At 35.2% G+C, this 18523-nt stretch overlaps 2 protein-coding genes across 5 annotated transcripts in view; one reads left to right on the forward strand and one right to left on the reverse strand.

Moving 5' to 3' along the window:
* Positions 1-6762: 6762 nt before the first annotated feature.
* Positions 6763-14387, reverse strand: LOC100536547 (serine/threonine-protein kinase pim-3). The gene is made up of 8 exons (XM_068223851.2): positions 13978-14387; positions 11319-11867; positions 9695-9837; positions 9034-9412; positions 8539-8715; positions 8358-8446; positions 7549-7680; positions 6763-7399 (listed from the first exon to the last, which is right to left on the reverse strand). The coding sequence occupies exons 1-7, from the start codon at positions 14114-14116 to the stop codon at positions 7660-7662; spliced, it is 1497 nt and encodes a 498-aa protein (XP_068079952.2). The 5' UTR covers positions 14117-14387; the 3' UTR covers positions 6763-7399; positions 7549-7659.
* Positions 14388-14433: 46 nt separating this feature from the next.
* si:ch211-176g13.8 overlaps positions 14434-18523 on the forward strand; it is a 54046-nt gene continuing 49956 nt past the window's right edge. For 2 of the 4 annotated variants that reach the window (XR_012386485.1, XR_012386484.1), the window contains exons 1-2: positions 14456-14633; positions 16339-16403. The gene's annotated coding sequence lies outside the window, so the exon portion shown is untranslated. Of the gene's footprint in view, positions 14634-16338; positions 16404-18523 lie in introns of all 4 variants that reach the window. The other 2 variants (XM_073915078.1, XM_068223992.2) reach the window with 2 other exon arrangements.

Here is an 18523-nt window from a genome sequence, read left to right on the forward strand (position 1 = left end):
CATGGTTTGGGGTTACATTCAGCAACATCAAATGCCTGCGGTATTAAGAGATTTGTGTTGCCCATTACATTACAATAGCCATTCTTTTACCACAGGAGAGGGCAAATTCTTCAGCAGGATAGCGCTCCATCTCATACTTCAGCCTCAACAGCAAAGTTCCTGAAAGCAAAGAAGGTCAAGGTGCTCCAGGATTAGACAGACCAATCACCAGATATGAACATTATTGAGCATGTCTGGGGTAAAAGGAAGGAGGCGTTGAAGCTAAATCCAAAGAATCTTGATGTACTCTGGGAGTCCTGCAAGAATGCTTTCTTAGCCATTCCAGATGACTTTATACTTTAGTTGTTTTAGTCATTGCAGAGATGTATGGATGCATTTGTCCAAGCTTATGAGTCACAGTTTAATCATATTTAAATGAATGTTTATCAATTGCTTGTGTTTTCAAGGCCTGTTACTGTTAGACTCCATTGGTATATGTGCTCTAGTTCTACTTCATTTATCTGTGCTTGTATTTTTTTTAATTAAATTTAATGCACTCCCCTACAAAATCAACACAACCTACCATTATATATTAAGTCATCTTGTGAATAAATTGCAGAAAATTAAAATACTGCAATGGAGGCAATGTTTTTAATAGATAGATAGATAGATAGATAGATAGATAGATAGATAGATAGATAGATAGATAGATAGATAGATAGATAGATAGATAGATAGATAGATAGATAGATAGATAGATAGATAGATGATTTTACCACAATATTGTAATATTGTAAGATTTCTGAAAAGTTACATTTCCGGTTAAATCTGTTTGCAAGTTGCACTGAAAGGTTCAACTGAATCTGCTCGAGTCAACAACCCACTGATTCAAAAGAACCGATCAAAGCGAGTCTTAAACGAACGATTTACTGAATTCACTTACTCTGATTCGAGCTGATTGAAGAGAAGACGCTTGAGAGATTGAGGTAACTGCTTTAAAGTGTGCCGTTTGAAAGGTAGAGGATTGTTTTAAAAACTAAACTTCAAAACAAATTAATTCTCCCCATTGTCGTCGCAACGGTTAGATACGCCTAGACCGACATTTTGTAATAGTAACGTTACTTTTCAATAGACAACATAAAAGCATCAGAAAAAGTGTCTATGTAGATAGGTAGTTAGATATCAAACAACTTTACCACGTTAATGTAAGATTTCTGAAAACGTACTTCAATCTCTGGTTAAATCTGTAAACGGTCCAACTGAGTCAACAACCAGCTGATTCAAATATTAATTGTCGTGCCTATTTGGATCTAGACTTTACGTCAATAAAATACAATTGAGACACAGCTAAATGTGAATCAGCCGGTTGAATTTCCCTGTTACTTAAACCTCTCTGTGTTAATTAATCGTTTTATTAAACCAGTTCCAGTTTTGCCAATAAAACAGATTTGCAGAAGTATCTATATTTATATAATCAATATAAATCAGTCATTCACAGTTAATCAGCAGTCTGAAATGTTTTAAGGGTCTGTTTATTTCTGATGTTGGGAATCTTATGATGTTTGACCAAATGAGCTGTTTAAAGTTTCTCTTGTTCTGTTTTTTTAGCAGACTCAAGCGTATGGAGAACATTAGACACTGGACACATGTACGACATCCACAATCTTCAGTGATTTTCATCGCTTGTATTTATTTTCAGAGGAAATGCAGGTAAAAACAACAACTATTATTCATCAGATGAAAGCATTTCACTTTATTAACGCTCCTGATAACACTGACTGTGCCTAATAAAATGAGTACACGTATCAAATCAAAAACCAGATTTATTTTTATTTCCATTGCCATGACATAACTTTAAAACAAATTTACATTTAGCAGACGCTTTTATCCAAAGCATGAAAATAATAGCAGGGGCGGACGTAGTGATTTGGGGGCCCTAAGCGGTTTTAGGTTTGCTAGAATTGAAAATCAAAACATTCTTTTTCTCTATAGATGTTTTTTCAGTAGATTAGTTAGTTTGTTTTTGTAAATAAACTGCATTTTTAAAATGTATTTAAAGTATATTTTAATATTTAAAGGACCCTTTATGGTCTTAATGTTTTTTTTTTTGTAATTGAACTTTTTTATTTTATTTAGAATTTTTATACCCACACAACATAAAATTTACAATACAAAATCAACGTTCAAGAAATAATGTAAACAAATTATAATAAAAATAATAGCAAAACAAAAATTATAACAAATATAAAATAGTACAAAACAATATAACAGACCGTCAAATTGACAACTTTTCAATTTTCTTTTCATGTGCTCTCCAAATATTGCAAAAAGCTACCCCATTTCTGATTAAAGGTATGGGTGGAATCCTGAAGTCTTGCCAACATACGTTCATATGATGCAGTAGAAGTCATCAGCTCAATCCAATCTTTAAAAGAGGGAGTATCTGAGTTCTTCCAATTTCGCAGCACCAGTCTCACAGCAATAATACATCCTGTGACGACTAGTCCAGCCTGTGTTTTAGATATTCCGTTCTGTAAAGTGGATGTATCACCAAGAAGACAGACTCTTGGAGAATAAGGTAAAGGTTGTCCCAGCCATTTCTCAAGGTTTTGAATAACTCTTGTCAAGAATGGAGCCACCAAATGACAGCTCCACATTAAATGTAAAAAAGTGCCCACAGAATGACCACATTTCCAACAGTGGTTATTTTCCATTAATCCTATTCTATGCAGTCTTACTGGTGTCCAGTAATATCGATTAATTATATTGTAATGTATGAGTTTACTCCTAATATCTTTCACAGTACCACCTATACCAGAAACTACTGCCTCCCATTCACCCTCTTCAAATTCCACCTCCAGGTCTTTCTCCCAGATAATTCTTAAATGATCACTTTTTCCATACATGTTGTTTTCAGCTTTATGGTCTTAATGTAAAATTAAATGCAATACGTTCACAAACAAACTACTGTTAATTAGACTTTTTTTAGGATTAGATTTTAATATTAATGAAAAAAACATTAAAACAAATTTAATTTACAATCAGTCAAATTAATCTTGTCACCATTTTTCATATGAATTGAAGAATTGCTGTTTGTGAATCGGCAGCTGTTAATTTTCACTGGGAAATGTTATTTTATTTGAGCAATCCCTGTTAATAAGCTCACAGCGCTCATCATCTGACAGGTGTTTCAGCTAGAAAGCAGGACTGCTGGGGTAGCTGCGTTTCATTGTTTGTCTTATTTCTTCTTTTTTCCCCAAATATTCTCAAAATTCTCAGTTTTTTATACTCTACCTGCCTCCACCTCAGCTCTACACTGATCTCTGGCAGACTAGCAGTGTATTTGAACCGCTCACTCCTCCCGAATGTGCAATACGGAAGGAACGGTCCACTATTCATATGGGGGCTCAGGTTTTGAAAAGAAGTAACAACGTTAAAATCTTAGCGGTTACGGACAGATTTTACAACATATGAGCTATATGGATATAAAGAGTTTTATGATTAATATAGGCTTCTTGGCAATGGTCGGGGGCCCCCTAATTCTCCGGGGCCCTAAGCAGCTGCTTACCTCGTTTATTGGTTAAGTCCGCCCCTGGACAATAGAAGCACTTCAGATCACTCAAGAAAACAACATGTTGATTCAGTGACAAGTCTTAAGCCCCGGTCAAGATTTTTTTTTCTCTTTATAAAATCTTGATTTTTTCATGGGTAACAAATGTGCCAGACTACACGTTCCTTCACGATCTGTCAATTAAACATGCTAGACTTTCTGCGATGGTGTCGTAAGGCATTCCAGGCATGGTATCAGTTGTCGTGAACTATGCCACATAATTACATGAGAGGAAATTGAGTCTTGTGTCAAGACGCCCATTTGTCGTTTACAAATCCCCACAACACCCTACGCCAAGAAAATCGTGACAAATTTGTGTGATCTGACCAGGGCTTTAGCTATTTTAGCAGTGTATGTATTTGTATTATTATTTTGAAATAAAAAAGAAGCAGACAAACAGATTAAAGAGCTGAAGGATAAAGTGATGTTGGAACAGATCAGGGCTCAGTGGTTAGCATTGTCACCCCACAGCAAAAGAGGTTGTTGGTTTGAATTCTGGCAGGGCCAGTTGGCATTTCTGTAGAGTTTGCATGAGAGAGTGTATGGGTGTTTCCCAGCATTTTTACAGTGAAACAGGGAAAGCATTTTTACAGTGCATTTGTTGTCAGATGCTTAAACTTCCACCACATGTATGCTTGTACATCTCAGATTCAGCTCAGTAACGTTAAATCCAGCTAATCTTTGCTAAATCTACAAAGGTTGTCATTTTTTGTGCCTGCATGATGTGATTTTAAACGCACAGTAATCAGCCTTTAATAAATAGAAGACTTATTTTTGACAAATGTGACTTTATTTCAAACTTTAGTACAAAATTCATAATTGTCATTAGTTGTGAGGCTTGTCGCCCCAGCCTAATGTCTGTTTTTGTCCGTGTTCAGCTCAGCACCACCTTCAAGATGGGCAGTTTCCAGTGGCACCACGTGGAGGAACGGACCTCGCCACCTATATATACAGGGTTTGAAATTATCACTCACCATAAACTACAACTACACACAAAATCACTAGACGATAAATGATGTCCTCCAACCATAAATCATATACCACATTAGCAAAACATTAGACTAAAGAAGGTTGTATATGAGAACAATATTAAAGCAAATACTAAAGGTTGTAACTTAATAAGTCTTCAGAACACAGATGAAGATATTTGAATGAAGATATTTTTGTCAAATCTGAGAGCTGCTTAATTCTTCATTGGCGGCAAGAATCCTGACTGTGAGAATACTTTTATGTGCACATTAAACAAAAATAACTTTATTCAATGGTTTCTTCCCTCAGTGTCAGTATAGGGCACGCGTTCACATGTCGCGCCTCTGACATATAACCTTGGATGTGCCCGTGCATTTTTTTAAGAGAGGAAGTCGCGCGCCGGCATCCAGGGGGGTATATGTCTCTGCACAGTGCTTGTGAACGCGTGCCCTATAATCACACTGAGGAGAAGAAACTGTGAATTAAAATAGAAGATACAATTTTTTTTATTGTTTATTTATTAATGATGTTTTATATTTTATTATTTTATTTCCCAATTTTTTTTATTTATTATAATGTTTTACTTTTTTTATTATTATTTTTATTTATTTATTTTTCCAGTTTTGTTTTATGTAAAGGCATATGATCTTTTTTGGTGTTTTTGAGTCTGGATGAGGGAGCTTAAATAAAATAAAAATAAAAATAGTTCTGAAGATGAACATGAGGATGAGTAATGAATAACATAACGTACATTTTTTTTTTTTTTTATTTATTAATTTTTTTTTGTTTCTTGAAGAATTTCTGCTTGGTCAATAACATGGCCAGTTATAGATTTATATTAAATAAATACTAAATAATACTAAATATATTAATAATTATAATAATACTAAAGGTTGTAACTTAATTAGTCTTCAGAACACAGATGAAGATATTTAAATGAAGATATTTTAGTCAAATCTAAGAGCTGCTTAATCCTTCTTAGGCGACAATTTTAAAGAGAGGAAGTCAACAGTTTCTTCCCTCAGTGTCAGTATAGGGCACGCGTTCACATGTCGCGCCTCTGACATATAACCTTGGATGTGCCCGTGCATTTTTTTTTAAGAGAGGAAGTCGCATGCCGGCATCCAGGGGGGTATATGTCTCTGCACAGTGCTTGTGAACGTGTGCCCTATAATCACACTGAGGAGAAGAAACTGTGAATTAAAATAGAAGATACAATTTTTTTATTGTTTATTTATTAATGATGTTTTATATTTTATTATTTTATTTCCCAATTTTTTTTATTTATTATAATGTTTTACTTTTTTAGTATTATTTTTATTTATTTATTTTTCCAGTTTTGTTTTATGTAAAGGCATATGATCTTTTTTTGTGTTTTTGAGTCTGGATGAGGGAGCTTAAATAAAATAAAAATAAAAATAGTTCTGAAGATGAACATGAGGATGAGTAATGAATAACATAACGTACATTTTTTTTTTTTATTTATTAATTTTTTTTTGTTTCTTGAAGAATTTCTGCTTGGTCAATAACATGGCCAGTTATAGATTTATATTAAATAAATACTAAATAATACTAAATATATTAATAATTATAATAATACTAAAGGTTGTAACTTAATTAGTCTTCAGAACACAGATGAAGATATTTAAATGAAGATATTTTAGTCAAATCTAAGAGCTGCTTAATCCTTCTTAGGCGACAATTTTAAAGAGAGGAAGTCAACAGTTTCTTCCCTCAGTGTCAGTATAGGGCACGCGTTCACATGTCGCGCCTCTGACATATAACCTTGGATGTGCCCGTGCATTTTTTTTTAAGAGAGGAAGTCGCATGCCGGCATCCAGGGGGGTATATGTCTCTGCACAGTGCTTGTGAACGTGTGCCCTATAATCACACTGAGGAGAAGAAACTGTGAATTAAAATAGAAGAGAATTTTTTTTTATTGTTTATTTATTAATGATGTTTTATATTTTATTATTTTATTTCCCATTTTTTTTAATTTATTATAATGTTTTACTTTTTTATTATTATTTTTATTTATTTATTTTTCCAGTTTTGTATGATCTTTTTGTTGTTTTTGAGTCTGGATGAGGGAGCTTAAATAAAATAAAAATAAAAATAGTTCTGAAGATGAACATGAGGATGAGTAATGAATAACACAACTTACATTTTTTGATGTTATATTTATAATTTTTTTTTTGTTTCTTGAAGAATTTCTAATTGGTCAATAACATGGCCAGTTATGAATATATATTTTAATATAGGCTGTTTTATTTGTTATTTGATGTTTTTTATTTTTAGTTTTGTTGCCATTTTTTTTATTATTATTATTTTTTACTTTATTATTATTATTTTTTTTTTCTTTTCAGTTTTGTGGCCATATTGGCTGGTGAGTGATAATGTTCATTGGAAACCCTGTATATATATCAGTTGATCCCAGTAATCATTGGTCAGGAGTCTCTCTCCTCTGGCTCAAATGACATTTTTTAGAGAGGGACACCCAAAATATGGACCTGACCTGGGAACGACTGAGATATACATTTTTTTAATTTATTATTTTATAATACATTGTATTTTAGCATGTGGAATTAAAGCAAAAGCTGATAGTAAAGTGTGGGAATGGGTAAGTACACCTTATGAAGGTCTAAACTGTTACGTGCTTAATTTTTTTTTTATAACATGAAATTGAATTAGAGCCAGAGTAAATGTTAAAAAAAGAGCTATGACACTGCACTGCTTTCTCTGGATGATGTAATGTTTAGGTAAAGGACTATGGTAGTGTGGTGACTGGCTAGATCTACTCATTAAAAAAAGGACATCTCTCCTCATTTCCTTGTTCTCCATCTGAAACAAAAACAGTGATCAGGTTTACAGCTTAAATGCATTAACTGGGTGGTCCAGAGTGTATTTTTAAGGCTTGGTGTTTATAAGATGCAAAGCAATGTGTGCTCATGCTTCATTCACATAAAATCACGTTATTTTCCCATACTTACAGGTTGTGGCTCACAATCCTCAGCTTCTTCTATTATGGTTGGAGCTGCTGGAGTTTTTAACCGAATCCAGCACTGAACAGGGAGATTCTGGAAGCTGTCCTTTGTCAAATGCTAGATCTTTTTTATAATTTTCTGGAACATAATTAAAATTTAGTTGTTAAAAAAAAGAAATAAAAAAAGGATTTAAGAACACAAGATTGTCGTCTGACACTAGTTGGGTTTCCATCAGCCTGTGTTAATGCACCTTTAAAATTTTAAATGGAAAACAAGTTTCAATAAAAATCCCTTAATTCACGTTTAAGTTTTTATGATCTTTTCAGGTCATTTTGGACTCGTGTGAAAAAGGGTTAATGATGCAAACGCATTTGTCAAATGAACTTTGATGAAGCGAACATTTCTCAATTATACTTCCCTTGTTTACTGCTGGTTATGAGGTTACCAATAAGCAGTTTAGGAACTATGTTCAACAACATTTGGCCAATGAGAGATGTGGATTTTGGTTCTTTTCAACTGGTTCGGACCAAAGCTAGCAGTGTGGTATGAAAACGACCCAAAGACGGCAGAAAATGCAACAATGCATCATTTATTATTTGGTATTATTTAAGTATTATTTAATTTTTAAGACCCCGCAGAAACCTTGAATACCACAGTTCAGCTGCTCGACCAACTTAATGAAAATCATTTGCACTTAATTTGCATTTATAATTACAAAATATAAATATTTAGTGAACTTAGAAAAGATGTGCTTCACATCAGGATGGAAACTCAGCTCATGACAGATTAATTTGATTTCAAAATCCTTTCATTACCTTAAACCAGTCATGGACACGCAGTGCTTGCAACGTGGGCCGCAAGGGGAAGTTAATCTCCAGACAACTTCGGATAAAATCACTGCATTCTGTGTAGAAAAAAAAAGAAAGAGATGCATGTTAACATTGCCTTAAATGTAAATTAATTGTAAATTAAATTCAGTTGAAGTGAAGATCTCACCTTTTGACCTTCCAAATTGCAGTACATATCTTGTTTTCAACTTGAGGAGGTCATCGCTTTTTGGAAATTTTTTGAACATTAGGAGATACTGGAGAATTCCTAGTGACCACACTGTCGCTGGCTCCCCGAAGTAATAACCAGCCGTGTTAAACTCAGGAGGGCAGTAATGCATTGTGCCTGAAAGAATGTAAAAATGTAAACAACAGCATAGATCAATGGTGTTCAAACCCGTTCCTGAAGGATCTGCGTCCTGCAGAGTTTAGCTCCAACCCCATTTAAACACACCAGAACAAGCTAATCAAGCTCTTACTAAGTATTCTAGACATCTTCTGTCAGGTGTGTTAAAGCAAGTTGGAGCTAAACTCTGTAGGCCACCGGCCCTCTAGGACTGAGATTTGACACCCCTGGTGTAGATAAACAACAGCCAATATTTCAAGAGTCTCATGTGAAGGACCCATCACAAGAGCTCGTTAGAGTTATGAGGGATTTACATACCTAAGTAGTGACTGTAATAGTCATCAGTAAGCAGGTCACCGCACCCGAAGTCAATCAGTTTAACTTCAAAGGTCTTCGGGTTCATCAGCAAGTTGTCAGGCTTGATATCGCGGTGGAGCACTCCACGCGTGTTGCATGTGTCAGCCGCAACTGTTGTGTGGTACATGATTTTCTGCAACACGTGCTCTGGGATTCTGCCTTTGTAGCCTCTTAAAAAATCCCCCACGCTCACACAGGGTATGGGCCGCTCTAGGACCATAATGTAGCGATCAGCCTCCACCTTCCAGTCCAGGAGCTGAACGAGTTCATTCACTTTGGGGCCTTTATTGGCAAGAAAGTGCAGAGCGATCTCCGATGGAAGTGGCTCATCAAAATCATCCTAGAAGAAAGACAATTGTTCTGATCATTTGATGGAAAAGACATTTCCTGGTAAAACTGTTAGTGAAATCTATTATATAAAACAGTGGGCAGATTATAGAGAGCAAAACAAAGACATTTTCTCAAGGGGAATAACTGACACTTAGTATGTTACTAGAATATCTGCAAACATTTTATGGTATTTTTGTGGTTTAGAAGAGTTAAAAACTTACATGCAGCACCTTTAATAAGACATGTTTAAAATAGAAACAATTAATCACAGCAAAGAGCACAGACTACTTACAACATGGATGACTGGCTTCACTTTGAAATCAGCAATTTTTACTGCAACCTGAAGGCCATCTTGTAAACGGGTCCCTGCGAAAACCGTTCCAAAGCCTCCTTTGCCCAGCTCAGCGCCAATTTCATAGCGCTGCGAGTTGATCTCTGTAAAAAAACATAGAAGAGAAGTTATACAACTTTATACAACAGTTTTGTCTGGTTCTTGAATCTGATTGGCTGATAGCCGTGCATATTTTGGCAGTAACATCACACATATGCCTCTTCACCATTCACCTCTGTGTATTACTCTGCCCACATACTGCCAGCAACAAGCAGAGAGACGCTACAGTGACAAATATTACTCCTGTAAGACAACAATGTACTTTTGAGGCTTTTTTAATCGAGAATGTAGTTGTTTTGATTGCAACTATGCAGTTTATTTGTAAGAATAGTGAATATTTTAAAGTATTTACAATTTCCGAGAGAGCTCGTCGGCGGCTATTAGCCTGCCATAGTGTAGTAGACCAAAGACGGTTGACGATTTCTATCCACAAGATGGCGACAGATCAGCATAATAAGCCCTTACGTTTAGAAGATTATAACTGTCTGATTTCTAACTACAGCAGATCAAATCTTTTAAACTGGTAAGCACACCTGCCAACACTTCCGTTTTTCCCGTATGTCAGACCAATCTCACGCAACCACCCCGTCTTTTATTTCTTCCGAAAACTCCCATGATTTCCCCCACCCCCCTCTTTGGTACAGTCTATAAACACCCCCAGGTTGCCAACTTTGGTACAGTACCCAATCGCAGCGGCCACCCAAAACCCGCTGCATCCTATCCCAGTTCTCAACAGTATTATTCAGAGACCTCACCCCTAAACACCCCCGGTCTCCCGGATTTTCACTGACATGTTGGCCGGTATGCTGGTAAGTGATATTTTAAGTCGAACTCTCTCTTTTGTATGTTGTAGTGCTGTATTTATACAGATTTGCTCGCATATTAGGAATGTAGGTTGTGTTGGCAGAAAGTAAGAAGCAAAGTCCGCATGTGTTTAGCGTTTTTCCTTATCGCAAACACAACAGCAGTCTGGTAGTGATTGAGTTGCGTTTTTCGGGGTTAATTATTGTGATATCCTGATTGCAATAGAAAAATACTGTAAACTGCAACAATGTAAGAAGATATATCTGTAGATGGATGGCATTTCATGTCACGTTTAGCCTTATCTTAAAGTGTGAGCAAAATCAGCTGTGTTGTCATCTCTTTAGACATTACGCTATAGAGAATCATTCAAACACCAGCTCTAAAGTGAGGTTGTGAATTAGTAACGGCTTCTGCTGTTTTGATGTCAGCTGCAGATGTGAATGGAGGAAGAAAGTAGTTCCTAATAAAAAGGGGTTTTTAGACTCTCCGTGCTTGATTTTCTTTTTTTATATACACGATTGTGCCGTCAAACTGTTGTATAAATGCAATATCACACAAGTAGCAGGGCGATATGGCTGTATATCAGCACTGGTGGGAGGCCTCCCAACGCACGCCTCCCATCAGTGCTGATATACAGCCATATCGCACTGCTACTCATGTGATATATCCATCTTAGTTATCAGCTATCCCTGAACAAAATGTGTATTAATGTGCAATGTACCAATGATTTCCTTCAGCTCTTCTGGCTGAAGTGGAACAGAATCATCTCGAAAGCCAGGCTCAGCAGAGACCACATTTGAAGGGTCATCATGACTACAGCCGGACTCAGCTGGCAGAAAATCTGAAGAGGAGTCATCACTACTGCTGGACTCAGCGTAGAAAACGTTTGGAAGAACATTATCAATGATTAAGGAGCTGGCTGAGTCCTCACTGTGAGCATCGGCAGGCTCTACCAGTGTTTGTCCTTCACCGTGAACACTGACAGGCTCCACCAGTGATTGTTCTTCACCGTGAACACTGTCAGGCTCTACCAGTGATTGTTCTTCACCGTGAACACTGTCAGGCTCCACCAGTGTTTGTCCTTCACCGTGAACACTGACAGGCTCCACCAGTGATTGTCCTTCACCGTGAACTCTGACAGGCTCCACCAGTGATTGTCCTTCACTCTGACCATCGACAGGTTCCTCCAATGACGGTTCCTCAGCCTGAACATTGATCTGTTCCTCCAGATGTAAAGATGATTCTTTACACCCGTCACCGATTTCTCGACCTAAAGGAAGGAAAAACATGAAACAAAAGGTTTTAGTTTTACTTAAATAATATTTATCCAGTGTTTATAATTGATATGAACAAATGTTGTCAATTATGAAGTGACTTTTAAGGTCATTTCTTTCTACTTTTAGTTGTTGGTTAGTGTCTGCACATGCAGGGATGTTTTTGCTGTGACAAGCATAGTGATTTGAATTGAGTTACTGAATGTATAATCAGGTCATCCAAATATGTATTGTTGAGTTCATGGTTAGATACTGGATATTAGACGTCTATATATTGAGATCTTCCTTTAGGTAGGCCTATTATGCCATTAAATTAAAAATGTCACATGATGAAATTACTGTTCATAATCAAATTCTATTAATGTTTTGTTTTGTATAAGGGTAATTCTTTAACTACGGGCAATTATGTAATTTTATCATATATCCAAAAAAATATATAATTTTGTTAAAATTCCTCTTTCTTTGTCGAACTAACAATGAAACCTACTTTAAAAAAATGTACTACCTTTCTAGTATATATTTTTCTTATTATTCAACCTCCTTTGGTGACAAAATCACTGTTTTCACCTTGTCGCACAAACTTCAACTATGAAAATAACATTTTAAAATATTATTTATCTGGTATCTATTATATCTTAATTAAGCACTAGTGAAATAATTTAAATATTTTAGAGTTATTAATGTGAGACTATTATTTATATTATTTTTATACAAAATATAGCTGTCGCACAGTATCAGTGTCATTTCCACCACAACACTGTAATGTCGCTTTTAAAAGTTTGTGTGAAAGATTGAGGTTCTTTCTATGAAAATGAATAGTGTCATCTGAGAACATGTTCAAGATGAACAAGGGGTTTCGCTTTCTTGCTTGGTATTATATCGGAAACTGTAAGGGGCTGTATGTGCTCATATGTTCATTTATTTATTTTATATTATTACAAACATTACAGTAGGCTATTTTGCACTGTCATTGACCTGCAGTTATAATCAACTTATGTTCATAGAAGAGTTAGTTATAAACATTTAAACAGAAGTATTTCTGCGTATAAAGTGTCTGTTTTGTGAGAAGTAATTCTCATTTGATATGTGAGCGACCCGTACAGCTTTACTGTAGACATTTTCTCAAGCGAAAATTACGTCGGCTGAAACTTTGTCACCACGCCAACCAAAATGGTACCCTTGGTAGTGGAAACACAAGCCTGATAAAGGTGACCCGTACCGACCCAAACCGTACTGTACCAGTCAGTGGAAACGAACCATTTGAGTGTTTTTGTGGTACTTTTTATATATTATGAACAAGTAAGGAACCTTGCTGTATATGTAGGATGAGAGAGAGAGAGCTCTCAAGAGTTCTCTAAAACATCTTCATTTGTGTTCAGAAGATGATACGTCTCAGGGGTTTGGAGCGACGTGAGGGTGAGTAATTAATTACAGACTTTGCATTTTTGGGTGAACTAACCCTCCATCTTGAAAATGAAGAAATGTATTATGTATTTACAGATTACGAATGCATAGCTGAAAAACTTTATGCAAAGCACAAATACTTTACTTAGTTTTTGTCTTGTTTCTAGTCCAAATATCACAACAATAAATCAAGAAGCATTTTTTTGACAAGTAAAAACATTGTCTTGTTTTCAGAAACATGTCAAAATTAACTGAGTTTTCATTAAAACAAGCTAAATAATCTGCCAGAGGGGAAGTACAATGCATTTCAAAGCATTATTTAGCTTACTCAATTGGCAGATTATTTCGCTTGTTTTAAGGGAAAAATAACTTGATTTTAACTCCTTATTTCTTAAGCACAAGACAATATTTTAACTTTTCTAGAAAAACGATTCTTGATTTAAGAATGTTGAGTTATTTGGACTAGAAACAAGACAAAAGCAATTGTTTTATATTATTGTTGGCACCATATTAGACATGTTTGTGTGACGTATGGTAGACACCACATTTGTGTAAAGCAGCAGTTTTCATTAGGCCTGTATTATTATTCACTTCGGTTTTTGTAAATAATTTTTACAGCAAGGGAAAAAAAGCGTAGAGCCCTACACAGACTCCAGTATACAAAATGAGCTACATGTTCTTATAACACACAACATTATTTACCATCACCGTTGGTCACTGGGGGCACCGCGACCAATCCTTCTTCTTGATGGTCCAATCTTTCATCTTGACCTGGGTCGGTGGTGTTGGTGTTTATATCTCCCAGGAAGAGAGCAAGAACTCCGAGTACGGTAAATAACATGTTAGTTTGATTTCCGTACACTTAAATATGAGAAATGTTAACTAAACCTACAATAAACACTGAAATTTACTGTAGGTAAAGCTCGTCTATCAGAGTAAGCCTTAATAAACCGTATGCAATCAATTGACACTATAAGAAAAGCAAATTATTCAAAGCAAACTTCGACAACTCACTAGATACTTGTCAAGTTAGAGCAATGGCGAAATTTGGATTGTAAGAGATGACGTGCCTGCGAAGAATTCGAATGCGCGTTCTAAGAATTCCAACGTTCAACAGCCAGCTGATACGTGATTGGTCAGTTTTGCGCTGTGGGCGAAGCTTCTCGTAGTTGAAAAATTCACTAGCTAGCGGTTGTTTATTTCCGTCACGGTTGTTTTTGGAGCAAAATAAAACTGATTTGTCAGGAAATCTTTGTTTGACTCGTGAATATTTCCTGCTGGACGAATCATTACTGGTCGTTTGGTGAACCAGAGATTCGTTTTTTTTTAAATCAGGGTCGATTTAAATACATTTACAGGTAAGATTTGTCTTAGCATTTATTTTGCACTCAAATGTTTTTGGCGAATGGCGATACGCGCTTGTACACATTAAACACGAGATATTATTGTGTATATCCATTAAAATCAGCAGATATGCCTTATCATTTACACTGCAAATGCCGAAGTAATGTGATGCTGTGATTAATAAAATGGCGGCATGTCTAACGTTAACTGATTCCTGTTTGGCTTTAAAAATTACTTGTTCATTAGATTTTGTTCTGTTTTTGACAACAAAGAGAAGAAATATATATGTTTAATGTTAATTAATGTTCAAAATTGAATATAGACACTCTTATTTTTCACATCTATTTGTAAAAGAATGACTAAAACTGTATTTTTTTACAGTATTATAAAAATAACTAATTATAAATGGTTTGAATTATTAATTTTTTTTCATTAAACAACAGCAAATATACAATTTAAACATGACATCCAAAAAATACAAATGTAACTAATAACATAAAATAAACTCAAAAATAAATTACATAAATAAAGACAATTCAACACAGAGATCTTTACAATGTTATTATTTTAACCCATCCAATTGACATCAATTTTTCTAGTCGATTAACTTCAGCTCCTTTGCCACTATAATTGTATTTTTACATTTTTAGCTATTAATATATTTGAGCGATTCTTTATGCAAATGAAAATCTATAATAGCAACCTTTAAACAAGGTTTAGAGTTATTTAATCTGCATTTTTGAATATGAAATTTACCAAACAAAAGCAAAAGATTCATTATAAATTCCACGGATAAATAGTTTGAAGCAAAATAAAAACATAACATATTTGAAGGTCAAATTACAACTAAAACCTGATTTTTTTGGATATACAATGATAGATCTAAAGAAAATTTCTTTGAATGTTCATATTCATAAAAAAGATTAACTAATGACTTTTGGTGATGTAAACAGAATGAACAGTTTCCATCAGTCTGCATAAATTTAGTTAACGTGTAATTGCTAAATTAAATGTTGTGTAAAATTTTTAAATGTAGTTACCTCGATTTATTAGCTATACAGAAACGAAAAGGAATCGACCAAGCTTTTTTTCCACACAATATCTTCAAAATAAACATTCCAAAAGAATTTTCCTCTAGGTTCTGTTTTTAAAAAATATTAATCTAATAACTTTGTTTGTACATTTTATACTACAAAAGTCTACCCCATTTAAGTAAAGTGCAGGATCATTTCTATTAGTACTATATGAATACATATGGCTTCTCATTATCTTAGTAAACCAGAGGGTATGTTTTTTGTTACAGAGTTATATTCTTTAAATTTAATAGGGAAAGTAAATTTACTGATCGGTCCAAAATATCAGATAATAAAAAAAATACCTTTATCTGTCGAACTTTGCAGGTAGAGAGATTTCCGGTTAACAGTAATATAAGAATTGTTCCACAAAATTGCTTTATGGGGCGAGAGTTTGAATTATGTAAACATTATATCTGTATGGTTTGGGTCAGTGTCCTGGATTCAGTCAGTGTCCTGGATCATCATGTGGGATTTTGAGAAATGGCACCTAAAGTATTGAAAAAAGTATGGAATGAGAATTCAAACTGGTCAAAAAAGGCACTTATCTAGTAAGAGTAGGACCACTAGTGTTTATCTGCACATGTCTGAGTGTCTGTAGATCATTATAATAATATTAAACATGGCTCTTCTTGGTTTTTAATAGGATTCAGAGGATAGATACACGGAGAATGTGATGCGACTGAGAGAAGAAACCTCCAAGCACCACAAGTATGTAGAGAGCAGATTATTGCATGTTTGTTGAGAATTGTTTCTGAATATTCATGACAGGGATCATGATGTGGATTAAATACATTTATTTATTTTGTTTAAATATGTTCTTAGATGGTCACATAAAAATGGGTTCACAAACTTATAGTGTCCAGCATAAATGAGTATAGTGTGCCCCCTTCCGTATTGCAATAAGGTTCCTAACTTTTATTAAACAGTCAACATTTAAAGCAGGTAAAGAGTATGCTCATAACATTTTTAGCATAACAAAATCATATATTTAATTTCAGTATAGTTCTTTTGTCTGTTGTGCCTTTAGTTTGTAAATCATATTTTGGCGTATTTAACCCACCGCAAAGTGTACATGCACGGCCGAAATTACAATCTGAATACGCATGCGCAGCTGAGATTGTCAGAGATTGCATCGCGTCTGCATTCTGACTCTGTTGGGCCTGAGTAAGAGAGAGATTAACAGACTGCAATCACTCAAAGACTAAAATTATTATGAAAAAACAAATTCACTTTATAGATTAATTTACACAGATAACAGTCATTGTAAATTAAAAAAATATGTGTCAATTCACCTGTTTTTATTGTATTTTTGATCTAATAAACACAACCTTATGGTGAGCAGAAAATGCTTTTTCCCCAGAAACATCAAGCAGAATATGAAAGTTTCCAAACATTTAACCAGTAGTGTAAAATAAACCATTATCTTATTTATATCTTTAAGGACAGGAATTTATTCAAGGACAGGAATGCATGGAGTTAATCTCTCCTGGCTTTATAGCAACAGGTGACACATTACAAATATATATATATATATATATATATATATATATATATATATATATATATATATATATTAATGGTTTATTCTCTGACTTCTGGAATTTATAATGCAGAAAGATAATATACACTCACTGGCCACTTTATTAGGTACACCTTACCAGTACCGAGGACCCCCTTTTGCTTTCAGAACTGTTGTAATCCACCATGGCAGAGATTCAACAAGGTACTGGAAATATTCCTCAGAAATTTTGGTCTACAATGACATGATAGCCTCACGCAGTTGCTGCAGATTTGTCGGCTGCACATCCATGATGAGAATCTCCAGTTCCACCACATCACATCCCAAAGATGCTCTATTGGATTGAGCTCTGGTGACTGTGGAGGCCATTTGAGTACAGTGAACTCATTGTCATGTTCAAGCAACCAGTCGGAGATTATTCGTGCTTTATGACATGGTGTGTTATCTTACTGGAAGTAGCCATCAGAAAACGGATACACTGTGGTCATAAAGGGATGCACGTGGTCAGTAACAATACTCTGGTAGACTGTGGCATTGACAGGATGCTCAATTGGTACTAATGGGCCCAAAGTGGGCCAAGAAAATATCCCTCACCCCATAACACCACTAGTCGGAGAGACTGCTGTACGAGGATTGGGCCACCTGTGGTCTGAGGCGGGGGAGAGGCCGACGGCATCACCCGCAGCTTGTTAAGAAGAGTAGGGACGGAGATGACAGTCTATTAAAATCTCCAGTAACACACAAAAAGTAGCTAGATTTGTCACTAGTAGCTTTTAAAAAATAATTGTTGCTAGGGGGGTCTGAAAAGTCAACACTGCAAAAGAACCGAACAGAACACGATTCACAGAGTTCACTTATCTGATTTTGAATCGACATGATTGAAGAAGAGAGGACGCTTGAGGGATTGTAAGGTAACTCTGCTCGGCTTTAGAACTTCAAATTGTGCCGTATGAAATACTTTAATTTGAACTTGTTCGTGTTTGTGTTACAGTTTGAACGGGAGAGGATTGTTTTAAAATATTAACGTATCTTTCAAATAAATCGACGTTTCTTTCACCATTGCCATCTCACCGATTAGAAACGCCTATCCCATGCTGACAAAACCCAATGTATTTTAAACAATGGATGCTGATTTAAACTTTTTTTTTTTTGCGGGTCGTGCACATGAAGAACTAGTTTGAACCAGCAGCCATAACCACTGTATGTTAGTTCAAAACTAATCAACAGGACAGTAACTTAGGTTTATACATAGCCTCATATACATATCATATACAGTCTATGGTTTATATTGCACTTAGTTAATAACTAA

This window comes from Danio rerio, chromosome 10, assembly GCF_049306965.1.
Source record: "Danio rerio strain Tuebingen ecotype United States chromosome 10, GRCz12tu, whole genome shotgun sequence".
Classification (NCBI taxonomy): Eukaryota; Metazoa; Chordata; class Actinopteri; order Cypriniformes; family Danionidae; genus Danio; species Danio rerio.

Excerpts from the sequence above, each read along its gene's own strand:
- LOC100536547 (XM_068223851.2), bottom strand. The coding sequence starts at position 14,116 with ATGTTATTTACCGTACTCGGAGTTCTTGCTCTCTTCCTGGGAGATATA. Across the intron at positions 8,716-9,033 it reads CTATTACAGTCACTACTTAG|GCACAATGCATTACTGCCCT; the intron begins GTATGTAAATCC and ends ACATTCTTTCAG. Across the intron at positions 7,681-8,357 it reads GTGTCCATGACTGGTTTAAG|AAAATTATAAAAAAGATCTA; the intron begins GTAATGAAAGGA and ends ATTATGTTCCAG.